At 45.6% G+C, this 19,351-nt stretch overlaps 1 protein-coding gene across 6 annotated transcripts in view; it reads left to right on the forward strand.

Moving 5' to 3' along the window:
- LOC142501730 (uncharacterized) overlaps nucleotides 1-19,351 on the forward strand; it is a 74,406-nt gene that overhangs the window by 4,186 nt on the left and 50,869 nt on the right. Inside the window, exon 2 of one of the 6 annotated variants that reach the window (XM_075612024.1) lies at nucleotides 11,935-12,164. The exons of the other annotated variants lie outside the window; for them this stretch is intronic. Within the exon in view, the coding sequence (XP_075468139.1) occupies nucleotides 12,129-12,164 (36 nt within the window). The 5' untranslated portion in view covers nucleotides 11,935-12,128. The remainder of the gene's footprint in view (nucleotides 1-11,934; nucleotides 12,165-19,351) is intronic. 6 annotated transcript variants of the gene reach the window in all.

Here is a 19,351-nt window from a genome sequence, read left to right on the forward strand (position 1 = left end):
CTCAAATGGTGCAAACATTTATAAACAAGATTACATTCTTTAGTTAGGAGGAGAGCACAACTATGTATTTCCCAGTATTTAGAGCAGTAGTTTCCAACTTATTTTTGGTTAAGGAACCCTAGAACTATGTTGTGAAATTCTGTGCAACCCCAACCCTCTCTAATAGTGTGTCTGAGATCAGATGTATTGTAAGGAACCCCAACCCTCTCTAATAGCGCGTCTGAGATCAGAGGCATTGTAAGGATCCCCAACCCTCTCTAAGGCCTCGTTCAGGGTGCTGGCTTCGGTGGCAGGGCGTGCTGACGTGCGTGCTGCCGTGAGCAACAAAGTATTCAATTTGAATACTTGTTGTCAGGGTAGCTACTGCCCTGCCTCCGAAGCCAGGAGTTGCTGCCTGCTGACGACAGCTTCAGTAAACGAAAATTTCGTTTCTTGGAGCTGAATCAGCGTCACAGGGACCAAGGCAGCCAATGAAATCATTCTTCAGAATGATTTCATGACTGCAGCTTGGATACTTTACCCTGCCGTCTGTAGCCCCGCCCCCTCCACAACGCTGAAAAGTCTGCTGGGGGATAATCACATGTCGCCCAGCAAACTCCCAGCACTGCCTGCCTCCCGCCCTCCCTCCGAGTCCTCAGCTGGCAACCTGAACGAGCCCTAATAGTGTGTCTGAGATCAGATGCATTGTAAGGAACCCCAACCCTCTCTAATAGCGCGTCTGAGATCAGATGCATTGTAAGGAACCCCATCCCGACTCTTGCGTTCTGCTCAAGGATGTCTTCTTTCTACCCCCTTTTTATCTAAAGCCCTCTCCCGCTTTAAACCGTTTTCACTGACTGCCCCACACCTCTGAAATGCCCTTCCCCTCAGTACCCGACTAGCACCCTCTCTATCCACCTTTAAGACACAATTGCTTAAAGAAGCGTATGAATAGCAAAGGGGATAATACTGGACACATGTTACATAAAGCTTAGCCCCCTGCAGACGCACTTACCAGAACTCCCTCCTACTGTCTCTGTACGTTCTCCCTACCTACCAATTAGACTGTAAGCTCCTCGGGGCAGGGACTCCTCTTCCTTAATGTTACTTTTATGTCTAAAGCACTTATTCCCATGATCTGTTATTTATATTATCTGTTATTTATTTGATTACCACATGTATTACTACTGTGAAGCGCTATGTACATTAATGGCGCTTTATAAATAAAGACATACAATACAATACAACCCCGACCCTCTCTAATAGCGCGTCTGAGATCAGATGCATTGTAAATTCTTCTGTGTTTTGTACAATTTTCAAATGACCTAAAAATCGCAGAGAATCCTTTAGGGGGGGCCGGGGAACCCAAGTGTTACTAGGAACCCTGGCTGAATAACACTGCCTTCGAGTAAAAGTAACGAACAAGAAAAGGTTCCCCAAAGGGTTTCTGAGCTGCGGACAGTGGACTCCGAAGGCGTATACCAACATTGAGGAATACGCAGGGGCCCTCTAGCATGGCAATATAAGTATTTTATTATTATTATTCTCATTTTAATCAAGTCGGAGAGAGCGCCCTAGTATTCTTTGTCATTAGAGTAAAAGTATATCTGACACATTTATCGTGTTGCAATATGTGTGTTACATAACAAATGGCAATATCTGGCGGTGTATGTGTGACACCAGATCCAAACAGAAGTGCCCTAAAGCAGGGGTGCGCATACTGGGGGGCGCAAGATTTTCAAGGGGGAGGGCGGGTGCGGGTGGTTGCAGAGGCCCCGCGCTCTTCCCCAAGGAATTTAAATTAAATTCTGGGGGCCCACCTGAGGCCTCTGCAACATCCCTTACCTTGTCTTCTGTGACGGGTTGCCATGGCAATGCGGCATGAAATGACGCCGCGAGGTCACGTGACCCGCAGTGTCATTTGATGCCAAAGACAATGTCATGAGGGGGGCGCAAGCCGGGGGGGGGGGGAGGGGAGAGCAGGCAGGGGGGCGCAGCAGGGAATGTTTGCGCACCCCTGCCCTAAAGTAAGCTTTAATTAAATAAATGGGTACAAATATAGTGATCTCAACGGACTGTTACACCCAATAACTCAGCTCGCTTGTTTGTTCCTAATTTCCCCTCTGAACTAAGTGGATAGACCCTACAATCATTGGACTGTAATGATAAAACTACTTCCTCGGAGGGTTGTACCAGAGCGAGTCATGAAAAATAGTAGCTCCTAAATTCAGAATACACATGCATGCAAAACGAAGGCATTAAACAAAATATGTATTTGTTATACAGGGCTGTACTGTCATTTTGCAGCAACAATGAATCCCTGTCTCAAAGAGCTTACCATCTAAATGTTAGTGCCTGAGGCACAGGGCAGTAAGGTGACTTGCCCGGGGAACGGACCTGGGGTTCTCGTGTTTGGCAGCGCTCTTATCAATAAGCTATTCCTCCAGTCCGTTAATGAAAACACAAATAGGACGCTTTCTATTATAAAAAAGTATACAACCACACTGAAATATTACAGCAGGACCTCAATGAGCCAACAGGGGGGCACAACTCCAGTCCTCAAGACCCCGCCAACCGATTAGACAGGTTTTAAGGATATCCCAGCCTCACCACAGGTGATGCAGTCGAAGACTGAGCCACTGATTGAGCCACCTGTGCTGAAGCAGGCATATCCTGAAAACTTGACCTGTTGGTGGCCCTTGAAGACTGGAGTAACCCCCCGCCCCCTCCCCGACCTCCCTTCTACTGCTCCTATTAGTGAATGCTCGGACCCGCCAGCTAATTAAAATAAGGGAGGTGGACAACATACTTACTATGCAAACATCAAGCTCATACATACATACATACATACATACATACATACATACATACATACTGTACATACATACATACAGTAGCTCAAATACATGTTTCAGCAGAAAGGATTTATCAGTACTCTCCCTGCATAAAAATAAAAAAATAAACACCTTATTTCACATGATGTTGACTGGCAGATGTTGAGAGAAAAAGGCTTTGTGCCTCTCCTCCAACACATGGGCAGATTATGGTTTCCAACAGCTGTGTATCTGATATCTATTCAGCCCCTTGTGAGTACAAATTGCACCTTGCAGGGCAGTAACGCGAGGGCACTCACATGGGAATTGTCTGTGAAGAGTAAACTGCTAGTTTGAGGGCAAGTTAAGGCTTGTGCATTATAGAAACTTCTTAGCGAGAAGGGAGGTAATTGGAATCCGTTATTCAAAACATCTCTATATGTGAATCAAATAGCAAAGATTAAACCCCTTTCCCTGGGAGACACCTTTGTGACACAATTTGGATGTGTTCAGCTGTTTAAGAGCTTTTAAGAACTTTTGAGGTGTCACATTTGGCTGTAATTGCAATAAGGTACATATACAGATGCACAGTAATTAACTCATTCCCTGCTGCAAAGAGTCACAATGCATGTTGGCAAAATGCTTTGTCAGCTGTACGAGAAGCAAAGACGATTTAAACAAGTTCATCCTAAAACAAAATGTTTATGTAATGTAGAATATTACGAGAACAAAGGATTCTGGGTATGGATGTGCCTGTCATGGTCCTGAGTCATAAGTACCTGACATGGTCTACCAAGAAGATACACATTGGCTCTGTTAGATAGGCTGTGTAGACCAGGGGTGGGCAACCCCAGTCCTCAAGGGCCACCACCAGGCCATGTACAGTATTAGGGTTATCCCTGCTTCAGCACAGGTGGCTCCATCAGTGGCTCAGTCTGAGCCACTGATGGAGCCACCTGTGCTGAAGCAGGGATATCCTTAAAACCACCCACAGAATGGCTGCGGCTTTTATTCACATACAGCAAAAGGGAAGGTCTAACCCTGACAGAGTGCTCCACCCACAGGTAAGGGCAATGATGCCTAATTCATGGGCCGCCAGCCAGGACCGTCCAAAGTCCCAGACGCTCAGCTGACCCCATGTCAGCCGTGAGATGGGCCCCAGGTACTCAAAGCACAATTGAGCCCTGCCCACCCGCCAACCATGCCACCACCAGGCATTACTGTAACTGAGCCCCATCTGGCAAGGTTACCCTGCACTTACCCCCCCCCCCCCCCCCCTCCAACCAGCTGCCAGCTTCGACTGAGAAACTGATTGAGCCACCTGTGCTGAAGCAGGGATATCCATAGAAGCTGGCCTGTTGGTGGCCCTTGAAGACGGAGTTTGAGACCCCTGATTTGAAATGAAAACAGTATTGTGTATTTCATTATTTATAGCTAACATTAGTAAATATAAAATGATTAGTGTCATATTTTTTATAATGAGCAAACGGTGAAAATAATACATTTTGCTAACCTATATAATGGAAAGGGGAAAAAAATGCGCGATTTTTTTTTAACACATTTCTGCAGCGCGCATCTCTCCAATTCTAACTCGCCACACGCATTAATGCCAAACATTGCAGAATTCGCACATTTCTGCTTATGGAGAATAAAACTCTCCAAAAAAGCTACTTTTTATTAAACTCTCCAATTTTTAAATTCGCTGCTCTCTGCATGAGGCCCTAAACCTGTTGAATAACCAGCTCTTCCAAGAAAGCAAGGGGGTTTTATAATTCATAGAGCAAAGGGTTAAAAGGGACTAGAATGAGGTGGGGGAAAGGAACCAGAATGAGGTCATATACAGAGAGAGGGTTGAGAAGGAATTAAGATTTTCTAGATCTCAGAGAGAGAAATAAAGCACTTGCTTCATATAAAAGGGCAGAATCTGGACACCTGCTGCCACAGAGGAATGAAATCTGCCAGCAATTAGAGGGCTTTTAACAGGCAAAGCGGTGCTCAGTGGTGAGCAGTGAATGAGAGGTTAGCAATTATATGAAATGATAAAAGTATTCAGGATTTCACGGGAGAGGTTAACAAACCTTCAATTCTATCCTCTCTTTTTCACCTCCTCCTCCTCCTACATCTTGATGCAGATGCTGATTAAAGTGGCAGTTTCACTGAGCCCACAATCAAAAAATACATATTGTAAATACACAAATAACGTAGCTGGCTTCACTAAACTCATATAATCACCCTTAAAACACGGCTTGAGATTGTGCTGCTTTCTTTGACAATTAAGAAGGGTTTTCCTCATTGTTCTGCTTTTCAGTGGACCAATGTTAAAATGATATACAGATGATGCAGAGGAGCTTTTGGGTAGGGTCCCCAGGGTCCTATATTGAACCGGATTGTCCTGTATTTAAACACTCTGTCCAGTAAAAAAATTCAAGGTAATACTGAGCGTGTATGTGTGTCCCCGGTATTACCTCTTTGGACATAGTGACCTGACCAGCTTGGGGGGCCGCAGGATTTCCCTGAGCAGGGCTAGTGCTAGGGAGCTTTGCTGCTTACTCCATCCTGATTGGCTGCATTACCCAGCAGCAGTCAATCAGGAGAAAGTGTCAGGAGCTTCGGGCCAAGGAGAGGAGGAAACAGCATGGAGCAGAGAGGTGTGTGTGTGTGTGTCGAGCGCGTCGCACCTTTCACCATTGTGTTCAGTATTTTGGGAGAACCCACCTACAGTAGCTTCAGCACAGGCGGCTCAATCAGTCCCTGCTTCAGCACAGGTGGCTGAGCCACTGATTGAGCCACCTGTGCTGAAGCAGGGATATCCTGAAAACCTGACCTGTTGGTGCCTCTTGAGGACTAGAGTTTCCCACTCCTGATATACAGTATCACTTTACAAGTGACTCTTGTACTGTTCTAACCAACCCCTGGGCATCAGAGCAGATATACCCTTGTAACTATTATCAGTATGTGTTGTTTGCCCAGTGAAAGGCTTTAATGATATGCATAGTAGGGCAGAGAACCTGACCGCATACAAAATGTCACACACAGAAAGGGAAGCTTGTTTAACCCAACTGCAGATCCCTACTAATATTCAAGTCCGGAACATTTGGTTAACAGTGATCATAACATGGTCTCATTTTAAAAAAATTATCATAAACCATATTACTTGGGTTCAACAAAGACTTTACACTTTAGAAAGGCAGATTTTAATAAACTGAGTAATAATCTACAAGGAATAAATTGGGATGATGTTTTGCAGGGGAAAATGTGGAAGATAAATGAACAGTCTTTAAAATATGGTTAGAAAAGCAATGTGGCTAAATAAACAGGGGGGTGTAAAATAAGAGGCAGGCAATTAGATTCTTTAAATCAGAAGGGACGGAGGCATCGTATCAGAATTATAAGGAATGTAACAAAAATTGCAAAAGGGCAATCAAATTAGCAAAAATGGAGAATGAAAAAAGGATTGCAATAGAAAGTAAGGTCAACCCTAAAAAGTTCTTTAAGTACCTTAATAACAAACAAAAAAATGAGAAGAAAATATAGGACCCTTTCAGTGTGAGATGGGCAGGCAGATTATTGGAGATAAGGAAAAAGCAGAGGTATTAAACAAATTCTTTAGCTCTGTAAATACCAGGGAAGAATCAATTGCAATAGTATTGCCGCAGGAGGAAGCCACAACCTCCATATTAACAAACAATTGGTTAAAAGGAAAAAGTTCATACTGTAGGTGGCTTGAAAAAATGAAAGTAAATAAGGCACCTGGCCCCGATGGCATACATCCAAGAGTTCTTAAGGAGTTAAGTTCAGTAATAGCCAAATCATTACATTTAATATTCAAGGACTCGATTTCCACAGGCCCAGTACCACACGGATGGCATAAAGCAGATGTGGTGCCTTTATTAAAGGGAGCTAGATCCCAACCGGGGAATTACAGACCTGTAAGCCTGCTATCAATAGTGGGAAGCTACTTGAAGGTTTAATACGGGATAATATTCAGGAATACCTAATGGAAAGTAAAATTATTAGTAATAGTCAGCATGGATTTATGAAGGATAGATCATGCCAAACTAACCTTATTTGTTTCTTTGAGGAGGTAAGTAGGAATTTAGACCAGGGTAATGCAGTTGATGTGGTCTACTTAGAGTTTGCAAACGATTTTGATACGCTTTCACACAATAGGTTAGTGTACAAAATAAAGCAAATTGGACTCAGTAAAAATATTTACACCTGGATTGAAAACTGGTTGAAGGGCAGACAACAGAGCTGTCAGAAATTGAACTTTTTCAGGTTGGGCTAAAGTCGTGAATGGAGTACCTCGGGGATCGGTAATGGGACCCCTGCTTTTGAACTTGTTTATTAATGACCTTGAGGTTGGCATCGAGAACAAAGTCTCCATCTTTAGTAGAATCAGAGCAGGATGTAATTTCTCTCAAGGTGGATTTGGATAGACTGGAAACGTGGGCAGGTAAATGGCAGATGAGGTTTAATACAGAAATGTAAGGTTATGCATTTGGGAAGCAAGAATAAACAGGCAAATTACAAATTAAATGGGGATAAATTAGGAGAGTTCTTGATGGAGAAGGATCTAGGAGTGCTTGTAGACAGCAGGCTTTGCAATAGTGCCCCAAATCATGCAGTAGCTGCAAAGACAAACAAGATCTTATCTTGCATTAAATGGGCAATGGATGGAAGGGAAGTAAACATAATGATGCCCCTTTATAAAGCATTAGTAAGACCTCACCTTGAATATGGAGTAAAATTTTGTGCATCACTCCTTATAAAATACATTATGGAACTAGAGAGAGTGCAGAGAAGAGCCACCAGATTAATAAAGGGGATGGACAATCTAATTTATGAGGAGAGGCTAGCTAAATTAGATTACTTTACATTAGAAAAGAGGCGTCTAAGAGTGGATATCATAACTATATACAAATATATTTGAGGACAGGATAAGAAACTTTCAAAAGAACTATTCATCCCAAAGGCAGTACAGTACAAAGGACTCTGGGTCATCCCTTACGGTTGGAGGAAAGGAAATTTCAACAGCAACAAAGGAAAGGGTTCTTTACAGTAAGGGCAGTTACAATGTGGAATTCATTACCCATGGAGACTGTGATGGTAGATACAGTAGATATCTTCAAAAAAGGTTGGACATCTTTTTTTAGAAAGGAAAGGTACACAGGGATATACCAAATAAGTAATCATGGGAAGAATGTTGTCCAGGGAGTAATCTGATTGGCAATATTTGGAGTCAGGAAGGAATTATTTTTTCCCTTATGAAATATCATTAGATTATATTTCACTGGGATTCTTGTTTGCCTTCCTCTGGACCAATATACTGATATAGGAAAAAATTATGTCTAAATTTAGTATGGGTTGAGCTTGATGGACGTATGTCTTTTTTTTAACCTCATCTACTATGTAACTATGTACTATCTGACATACACAAGTAAGGAGTCCCGGCATGATAATTAGGAATCAGTCCTGGTAAAGGTACAGGCAGTTAGATTTGAGGGGTCCCGCTGGAACCTATAGGTCCCTGCTCTAAAAAGCCTATGAATAGTATGCATGAGAAGAAAATATAGGCTCATAGGAGCTGTAGAAAAATATTAGTTGCATAAAGTACATATATAGTCTCTTAGAGATACTGTATTTGAACTTTTCGCCCAGATTTGCAGCTCATGCAAAATGTGTCGTCTTTTCGCTTTGCCAAAACCTGAAACGTGTAATTTTTTTTGGGGGGGGGGGGGGGGTGTAAGAAGAGAGTCCTATTTAATAACCTTATCCCAGTCCAAAACACTTATTTATACATGTGGAGAGATACCTGTGATCATACCTGCAGAATAAAGCTTTTTAACCCATTGAGGTCTGGCACGCCAGAGGCCCTGTGACGTAGTGAGTACATCATGCGCAGGGAGGGGTGATTTCGCATAGAATGCAGGACTCCTCCTCTTCCGTTTCCTGAAAAATGGCCACCAGGTACTGCGACCCCTCAGGCACTCCAAGGGTTAAATATGCAACCAAGCTGTTTTTCTTTTTAAGTATCTCAGGTGTGTTCACAGGTATCTCTCCACGTGGAATGTAAGGGACTCTGTTGGGAGGGATATACGTCTCTCTCTCGTACCTCGGCCCTGGCATATTATTTATGGAGACTGCTTCTAAATATATTTTCATGCAAATTGTGGTTTTGATTAGTAATTCAAAGCTGAGGGAACCACAAACTGAAAAGCACGTATGGGATCAAGGTGAAAGACTTCAACAAAATGCACGAAGGAGCGTGGGGTGGGGGTGGGGGTGCAAACCAGGAGGGGAATTAACCCCTTCACATCTGGAGGGACCGGAGAAGGGTCCCTGTGCAATTATTCGCCGGCCTCTTTACCAGAGAAGAGGTTACTTGCTGAAATTGAAAGCAGATGCTGAAATTAAAAAACATAAATTACTTGGGCTGATACCCCCATAAATTCCAGTGATGAAAATCCATCACTTACGACCTGGAGCAGGTTGGAAGGGGTTACATATTTGGGTATTTAAGGTTATTAAACAAAGTGTCAACTGAAGCCCCCTGCTCAGAGTTCTGGGGGTTAAAATGAAAAAAAAAAAGTGTTTGATCTCCACTGGTTGGGATTTGAACTACTTGTATTTTTAGGCCAAACCAGAGACAGGGACTGGGCTGCTCTGTGCCTTTCCACTGCTGTTGTGTTTGTGTTTGTGTCGTGGGTTGACCTATTAGGCTGGGGTGGGCAACTCCACTCCTTAAGGGCCACCAACAGGTCAAGTTTTCAGGATATCCCTGCTTCAGCACAGGTGGCTCAATCAGTCCCTGCTTCAGCAAAGGTGGCTCAATCAGTCTCTGCTTCAGCACAAGTGGCTCAGTCTTTGACTGAGTCACTGATTGAGCCACCCGTGTGCTGAAGCAGGGATATCCTGAAAACCTGAACTGTTAGTGGCCCTTGAGGACTGGAGTTTCCCACCCTATTTGTGTGCATTTGACATGCACATAATGTATAAATAAAATGAATTGATGTTTAAATGTCATCTTCTTTCCACCTAGTGACAAAAGCAGCATGAATGCTGTCCCTTTTCCATTCTGAGCGGCCGTGAGAAGGGCCCTCACACATGCATAAGATTTGCATGAGACCCCTTTCCACCACCGGATGTGGGGAGCCAGCGTATGCCGGGGTGCGGTTATGGCACGAGAGTGCGTGGTTATAATAGGGGGAGCAAGTGGAGAGGAGTTATGGTGGGGTTACGTTGGTATATTGGCACAGGTCTACATATTTAAAAAAAATGCACGGCTTGCGTTGCTTTTCAGCGTTCATTTTCTCTGTCACCTCAAAGGTGGCGTCAGTTTTTTTTGCGCAGAATACTCGCACAGCATGCGCCAAATTCTACAGCTGTCGAACTGTCACAAAACTGTGCCAGCACTCATGCCCGTTTATACGTAGAGCCCAAAGAGGTGTATGTATCACGGAAAAAGTGGAAGGCTTCTGGGGCAAAAAAACTGCACCATTTGACAACAGGTCCTCAGAATAAGAGGAAGAGACGGCTCAGTAACTGACCAATAGTAAGATGGGAAGTGGTGGGACGGGCGATTCTCACAGGTCAGCATGGATAGCAGGATTAGCAAGCTCCTTGTACAACAGGGGTGGCCAAATCCAGTCCTCAAAGACCACCGTCAGGTCAGGTTTCAGGATATCCTTGCTTCAGCACAGGTGGCTCAATCAGTGGCTTAAAGACTGCACCACCTGTGCTGAAGCAAGGTTATCCTTAAAACTTGACCTGTCGGTGGCCCGTGAGAACTAGAGTTGACCCCCCCCCCTCTATTCTCCTTGGGAAGGGGGCAGGTGAGAAGCAGTACGGAGTCATGGAGAACTCGGCATTGAGCCTGTATTCCCACTCGGTGCAGATGGCCGTCTGATTAGCGTGTAATGTCATCCGCACTTCCTCTTTCTCTGTGGCTAAACACCTCTCCCAGTTGGAACTAATTTGATGGGGTCAAGCTAAAACCCTCAAACCTCCAGGAGGCAGAAGGGATAGTCTCAAACACAACCATGTGATGGGAAATGACCGTGCTGGTTCTTGTTGTTTCACCTGCTTACACAGGTTGACAAACAGCAGGTCTTCTTGAACTCGTCTCCGTTCATTAGATGGAGGGAAATAGCGTATGAGACTTTAATGACATCAGGGGAACAATTCTCGGGCATGTTTAATGCAGGGTGTTCACCTAATTTCTTGGATCTTGGGCTGTAGCGTTGCTGGAATTCCTTGTTTCCTTCACCGAAGAGCCCCCGCGGTTTGGCCATGTTGCTGTGTTAACCCTTTAAATCGAGGCTCCTCAACACCCCCACAACAGGTCAAGTTTTCAGGATATCCCTGCTTCAGCACAGGTGGCTCAATCAGTGATTTGAGCCATCTGTGCTGAAGCAGGGATATCCTAAAAACCTGACCTGCCCCGGCCCCTGAGGACTAGAGTTGGCCACCCTTGGCCTGTTGGTGGCCCCTGAGGATTGGAGTTGCCCACGCTTGGTTGATAGCGTTAGTCCATGTTAGAACCTCGACATCCCTCCCTTTTTCAAATGAATTGTGAAATATATAGCAATAGCGGCACTGACTACAAACCTTTTAGCTCTCCTTTCTGACCTTGAAAACACTCTTTAACCTCTTGACTGCCAAATAAGTGATACATAGTATTCCTTTATGCCTCAGCACATTGTTACTGGGTGGTCCTAATCTCCCAGGATTGCTGCTCTACAAGTTGAGTCACAGCAATTTGCAACATATAATGAGTCTGCAAGAAAATGAAATGACAGATACACGCAACATATTCTCTCATATTTAACAGGGTTTTTTATTTTGTTATTAATAATAATAATAATATTAGCTAATTGTATTAACTTTGGAAATGTATGCATGTGCTATTAACTGAAATGTGACAACACAATAGGAAATATCAGTGATAGTACAATATGTGTAGTTTTTCTAGTTCGCTATAGTTAACACCAATGCAGATAAATGATCTATTAGTGAATAAGTCCATAAGTGTCTCTGAACTATTATTAGTCATTTCCTTAGCCCCAATGTTATTGATTAGCACAAGTACCATAAAAAGTTACCTGTCGATAATAGAACTAGCCCATCAATATTTCTTCAGAATAGAACAAAACTGGATCCTTTGAAGGGTGTGATCTGCATGGAATCTGGAAAATATGTAACGTACACCCCAAAAATGCTTTGGTTCCGCCTGAGTGGTATTACACCTTTAAGGCACTTCTGAAAGGACCACACGCTTGTCCAGATAACTGCTCTGGATACCTCGCGGACAGATGAAGGGCAAAGCCGAGCTGTATGCTGAGTGACGGTCACTTTCTTCCATGGGACAAGGTAATGTAACTGACAGGCATGCAGTGAGAAGCTGCCGACAGATATTCTCCAATGTGCAGCTGTACACCTGCCTGCTCAGTGTAGCCACAGGGCTCCAGGACACTGGATAGGTTCAGTCTGTCCTGTTTTCTGTCCCAAAGGCGCCCCCCCCCCCATCCCCTGTTTTTGTTATTTAGAACAGAGGATTTAATAAAAACAGAAATCTCCATATTTGCCTCAGTGATCTGAAGCTTGCTCATCATCACTCTGAGCTATGGGTGGGGAACTCCAGTCCTCAAGGGCCACCAACAGGTCAGGTTTTCTGGATATCCCTGCTTCAGCACAGGTGGCTCAAAGCGAGCCATTTGTACTGAAGCAGGGACTAATTGAGCCACCGGTGCTAACGCAGGGACTGATTGAACCACCTGTGCTGAAGAAGGGATATCCTGAAAACCTGACCTGTTGGTGGCCCTTGGGGACTGGAGTTGCCCACCCCTGCTCTGAGCCCATCCTGGCCTGTGTACTAACTGAATTATATAAATTTGCATCCCCACAATTTGGAAATCCGCAGGATATATGAATAATCAGAGCCATCTTAAGAATTTTTGGGGTCCTAGTCTAAGTGTACATTGGGGACCCCCCCCCCCTCCAAAGTCACATCTAAATACAAATACAGTACGGTTTTTATTGCACAAAATGTAAAAAAAAATTACATTCTGCAAATATTACTCCAAACACAAACATTTTATTTATCTACATGTGTCTCTGCTTTTTTTTTATTTGCAAAGTCACAAATAACATCATCAAATTCAATTTTATGAAGTGTGTCTGATTTGATTGTCACCAAGGAAAGAGAGGTCGGTCTCGGCTGAAGCAGCAACCGCGGGATCATTCTTAATAAGTTTCAACTTTGATAAACCTCTTTCGCCTTCGCAGTACGCGGAGAATCACAGATAGGAAAATTCCCGAAGCCTTTCCAATGCTAGGAAATGTTAACTCCAGTTTGTCGCGCTGTGATATTGTTTTTAGTTGTGCGTTATTTTTTAAATAAATTTCCGACAAATGAATGAAACTTAGGGAGAACATATTTTTCCCGGAACAAATATTGCGCTTGTGCGACCGGTACTTTACCAGTTGCTCGTGCACATGTGCGATGGGCGGTTGCCGAATGCGCATGCTCGGCCGGGACAAAGAAGAAAAAAACTGGACGGTCCCGGCTAAACCGGGACATCTGATCACACTAATTTAACTACTTATTCCATAAAACAATTGTAGGAACATTATCTTTGTATCATTTTTTTTTTTCAAATAAAAAGTTAGGATATATAAAATTAAAAGCAATATACTGTTTTAATCATACCAAAAAGTACTATGTATAAATAGGATAATTAAGTACCGTTCGCTGCGTACAGTTAGGACTATGAATTTAAAATTTCATTTCGGGCCATTGTATTTGTGGAGCCTCTGAAAGGTCAGGGGCTCGTGGAAGGTCGGGGGCCCGTGGAAGGTCTGGGGCCCGTGGAAGGTCGGGGGCGCGTGGAAGGTCGGGGGCCCGTGGAAGGTCGGGGGCCCGTGGAAGGTCGGGGGCTCGTGGAAGGTCGGGGGCCCGTGGAAGGTCGGGGGCCCGTGGAAGGTCGGGGGCCCGTGGAAGGTCGGGGGCTCGTGGAAGGTCGGGGGCCCGTGGAAGGTCGGGGGCCCGTGGAAGGTCGGGGGCCCGTGGAAGGTCGGGGGCCCGTGGAAGGTCGGGGGCGCGTGGAAGGTCGGGGGCCCGTGGAAGGTCGGGGGCCCGTGGAAGGTCGGGGGCCCGTGGAAGGTCGGGGGCTCGTGGAAGGTCGGGGGCCCGTGGAAGGTCGGGGGCCCGTGGAAGGTCGGGGGCCCGTGGAAGGTCGGGGGCCCGTGGAAGGTCGGGGGCTCGTGGAAGGTCGGGGGCCCGTGGAAGGTCGGGGAAGGTCGGGGGCTCGTGGAAGGTCGGGGGCCCGTGGAAGGTCGGGGGCCCGTGGAAGGTCGGGGGCCCGTGGAAGGTCGGGGGCTCGTGGAAGGTCGGGGGCCCGTGGAAGGTCGGGGGCCCGTGCAAGGTCGGGGGCTCGTGGAAGGTCGGGGGCGCGTGGAAGGTCGGGGGCTCGTGGAAGGTCGGGGGCGCGTGGAAGGTCGGGGGCTCGTGGAAGGTCGGGGGCCCGTGGAAGGTCGGGGGCTCGTGGAAGGTCGGGGGCCCGTGGAAGGTCGGGGGCTCGTGGAAGGTCGGGGGCCCGTGGAAGGTCGGGGGCCCGTGGAAGGTCGGGGGCCCGTGGAAGGTCGGGGGCCCGTGGAAGGTCGGGGGCGCGTGGAAGGTCGGGGGCGCGTGGAAGGTCGGGGGCCCGTGGAAGGTCGGGGGCCCGTGGAAGGTCGGGGGCCCGTGGAAGGTCGGGGGCGCGTGGAAGGTCGGGGGCCCGTGGAAGGTCAGGGGCCCGTGGAAGGTCGGGGGCCCGTGGAAGGTCGGGGGCGCGTGGAAGGTCGGGGGCTCGTGGAAGGTCGGGGGCCCGTGGAAGGTCGGGGGCCCGTGGAAGGTCGGGGGCTCGTGGAAGGTCGGGGGCCCGTGGAAGGTCGGGGGCCCGTGGAAGGTCGGGGGCCCGTGGAAGGTCGGGGGCCCGTGGAAGGTCGGGGGCTCGTGGAAGGTCGGGGGCTCTGGGTTACAGCTCGGTTAGCCCATGCCTTAAGATGGCACTGGGAGTTAGGACAGGCACGGGGGCCTCTGAGAGACATGTATATGTGCTCTTCAGTGATTTGATCATTGTAAGGAATAAATAGACGCGTGAAAAGTACATTCTGAGACTACAGATATTATGTGATGATGTTGGTGCACTGACACATTTAAGTAAAACTCACAAAATGGTTACAAAAAACAGTATTCAATCTTCTATTTTCTTGTACTTTGCCCTAGTCACTGCACTGTGTTTCTCTTCCACCCCCCAAATCCTCTGCTGTGCTGACATTTCTTTTAATTTCTGTGCAGCGATTAGTGTTGTTAAATACTCAATCAACCTTTTGTGAATGGGAAATTAGGTCACCTTTAAAATCCTCATGTCAGATTACATGTAAGCAGAGTAGCGGTTACAGTTCTTTGAGTGCAGGGCTGCAGAGCATTGCTGCGGAGGGCTGCAGAGCATTGCTATGCAGGGCAGTAGATCATTGCTGCAGAGGGCTGCAGAGCATTGCTATGCAGGGCACTAGATCATTGCTGCAGAGGGCTGCAGAGCATTGCTGCAGAGGGCTCAGAGCATTGCTGTGGAGGGCTGCATTGCATTGCTGCAGAGGGTTGCAGAGGGCTGCAGAGCATTCTTGTGGAGCATTGCTGCAGAGGGCTCAGAGCATTGCTGTGGAGGGCTGCATTGCATTGCTGCAGAGGGCTGCAGAGCATTGCTGCAGAGGGTTGCAGAGGGCTGCATTGCATTGCTGCAGAGGGTTGCAGAGCATTGCTGCAGAGGGCTCAGAGCATTGCTGTGGAGGGCTGCATTGCATTGCTGCAGAGGGGTGCAGAGCATTGCTGCAGAGCATTCTTGTGGAGCATTGCTGGATGAGTTATGGAGTGATACTCGCTAGGAATAAAAACCATTGTTAGAAATAAAAACATATACTGTATTGACAATAGAAATCTGTGAATGATAGATGATAGAAAGTGTGTTTTGATGCGTTGCTCCATTTTTTTAGAGCACAGTTTCTTACATAAGGCGCAGATTGTAAATGTTTTAAAATCTGTGTAGATCAGCGGTTTGAAAAACAACTTTGCTATGCAAGCACAAAGGGTCTTATTCACTAAGCAGTGCTAAACCACAACATGCCTAAAGGTGCCATAAGTGTGAGGGCTGTTATATACGCGTTCCTATGCGAACGCGCGTGCACGTGCCGCATGCTTTTCCTGTATATAGTGCCGGGAGCTGCAGGTAATGTATATGTGTGTGTATGTGTGTGTATGTGTGAGTATATGTGTGTGCATGGGTTGTGTAAGTGAAAGGTAGTGCTAGATAAGATTTTTTTAATGAAAAAAAACCTTTAATAAATATATATTTTTTTAACTTCTGCAGTCATTCACACACAAGCACACACATCCATATAAACACACATCCACGCATACATGCATACATACACACACATACACACACATACATACATTTGAGCGCAGGCAGCGGCGCGAAAAGATGAATTTCCTCATCTTCGCCGCTGGCTGTCCGCTCCCCTCTTCCTGCGTGCACGCGCGACTAAAAATCAGCGCGCCCTGCACTATAGAACGTGCCTAAGACACCTTATGGGCAATTCACTTCAATGGGCTGTAAGGTATCGGCTTAGCAGTGCTGAGTGCATATGGCCCAAAGTGTTCACTTGATCAATACGGAACCCAATTTGTTCAGTTTTATGTTGAGCACCCAATCTGTTCAATGTGCCGGGGTATCCTTCATACCTGACCTGTTGGTGGCCCCTCAAAACTGGAGTTGGCCAACCCTAGTCTAGTGTATGGCGAGGTGGCATCACAAGTGGTGGTCCATTCCATAGCTGTTCTGCCCAATGAACATGCGGTTTATACGAGTACGAGCGCCCCAGTGCTTCTCTGAATCTTGGAATATACTCTGTTTTGGCTGCCGACTGGGTGTAGCAGAGCGGATCCGCTATACAGAAGTGGAGTAATATACTCCGGAATCAACTAAACTCTGCGGATATTACAGGCATGTGGTATTTGGGCTTTTTCTGAATACTATGAAGAAATGATGTGTGTGCAGTGTTTTATCTTCCTGTAGTGGTTTGGATTTTAGGCAATATTAGTGCTTTAAATAGCCATCGCCGCATTCATTTTAGCACCAAAAATAAAATTCAATTAAAAGTTGTATCATTTTTTAAATGCAGTTGTAATATTTTGTGTTTTCCTTTTTATACCTTCCTCCCAATAAGCTTACACAATTCTCCCTAAGACCAAGTGACAACCATACTAGACCCCAACATGTGGATTGTAAAGCCTAGCACGCAGCATTTAGTATGTCTTGACACCTCTTGATGATGTATATCTGTAGTGTGTTAACGCCATGCGATTAGATGGTCCGCTGTATTGCTGTTAGAAGGCCCGGATGAAAAGAATAAAGATGATTAAGTGTGCTGATAAATCAGCTACTGGCACACATGTGCTCAAAATATGATGACACGTGAAATGAGTCTCCTCTCATGCAGCGTGCATCAAGATAACTCATCGTGTACGTGGCAGGAAGCCGTGGTTTATGGACAGCACGTCAGAGATTTGCTAGGATCACTTTTTACAGTTAAGAAGTGAAACTGTGCACTATAAATAAAGTAGCTGTTTTCTCTGAGCACCGCCACAGTTCTGCCCCCGCTGGACCCGTAAGGAGGATTTTAGTGGCACTCCACTGACCGTGGGTAACGGACCTTTTAAAGGGACAGCCTCAAGTAGCAGGCAAATCCAAAATGAATACAATCTATCCAAGCCAGGTTTGGGGAACTCCAGTCCTCAGGGGCCACCAACAGGTCAGGTTTTAAGGATATCTCTGCTTCAGCACAGGTGGTGCAGTCTTCGACTGAGCCATTGATGGAGCCACATCTGCTGAAGCAGGGATATCCTTAAAACCTGACCTGTTAGTGGCCCTTGAGGACTGGAGTTGCCCCCCCCCTGGTCTAAGCAGTTGGTTTTCTGGGAGATTTAATTACTGTTGAACTTTTACTAAATTGTGTCTTGCGATAAACAAATACATTATTATTTTTACCCGGTCCTCTGAGAGTCCTGCTTATCAGATACTTATTGTCCTGCATTTTCTTTGATAGACTGGCAACCGCAACATAATTACTCAAAACGGAATTAAAAGATCAGAATGTGTCTGATGTTTTTTTTAAAGGTGCAGATCAAGTACAATAACCTACTAACTCTTTTAGGGGCCTATGCAGAGAGCAGCGCTAGAATAAATTGGAGAGTTTAAGAAAAAGTAGCTTTAATGGAGAGTTTTATTCTCCATATGCAGAAATGGGCGAAATCCGCTATTTTTAGCATTACTGCATGTGGAGAATTGTAAATGAGGAGATGCGCGCAGCTGAAAGGGAGAAAAAAAAATTCGCGCATTTTTTTTTTCCCTATAGCCGGCGAGCTCCTGCTTCTTGCCAACTTTAGTTGGCGGAGAAAATTGACGAAAATCACGCCAAAAACAGCCGCTAGATGGCGAGCGCGCCTTTCTGAATTTGGATATTTTTCAGACTGGCGAGATGTAGTTTCTCGCCAGCCGCGCGGCGAGATTTTCAAATAGAAAAAAAAAATGGCGCTTTTTTCCTACCTCGCCATTTTCAGCTGTTTATAGCGCGATTTTCGCCGGAAAATGGCGAGATTGTTAATAGCGCTGCTCTCTGCATGAGGCCCTTAGTGCCATATGACGTAGCTATGACGTCATGTGTTCTGGCAACCTGAGTGCCCCACAACGTAGTTGCTAGGTAAAATAAAAACTCTGTAAACAATGACACTGAGTTCAAATCAGGGGAAACGTGTTCAATTCCAGGTGTCACCTCCTTGTGACCTGAGGTAAGTCACTTATTTCTCCCCGTGCCTCAGGCACCTAAATCATAGATTGTAAACCCATGTAATCTGTGTCTGTAACATTCCTATGTGCTGCGTACCGCTCACTATACTGTAATTGCGACGCGCTTTGAGTACCATTTGAGAGGAAAGCGCTATATAAAATAAAATGTATTATTATACTATATAACCTCTGAAATATGCCATAGCCACACTTCAGTCTTCGGAGGGATTACCCTTTTAATGCAATGGTCAAATCTGTTATCAAGACTCGAGCGAACCCAGCTATTAGAAATAAAATACCCAAGGAATCTGAAAAGGTGCACATGTACTGGAAAATAGATCTACTCGGTTTTAGCAATAGTTTGGGTATCCCCTTGGTGGAACAATATAGTGAGAATTTCAATCAAACACAACAGGATATTTTCCCTGCACGTGGTCAAGGTCTTGTACTCAAGACACCGGAGAACACGGGGTTATTTACTAAGGTTTTCTGGCTGCCAAACTGAGGCAAACCCACAAAAACGGCACCATGTTTAATCAAAGGAAGGACATCCCTATGAAAGCCATTTATTTTGCTAGATGTTTTCCAGCTGAAAGACTTTAGTAAATAACCTATTCCTTTCAGTGGAGGCATTTTATTTGATGAATTTAGTGCCGTGTCTTCATTGTTGGG

Source organism: Ascaphus truei, chromosome 8, assembly GCF_040206685.1.
Source record: "Ascaphus truei isolate aAscTru1 chromosome 8, aAscTru1.hap1, whole genome shotgun sequence".
NCBI lineage: Eukaryota > Metazoa > Chordata > Amphibia > Anura > Ascaphidae > Ascaphus > Ascaphus truei.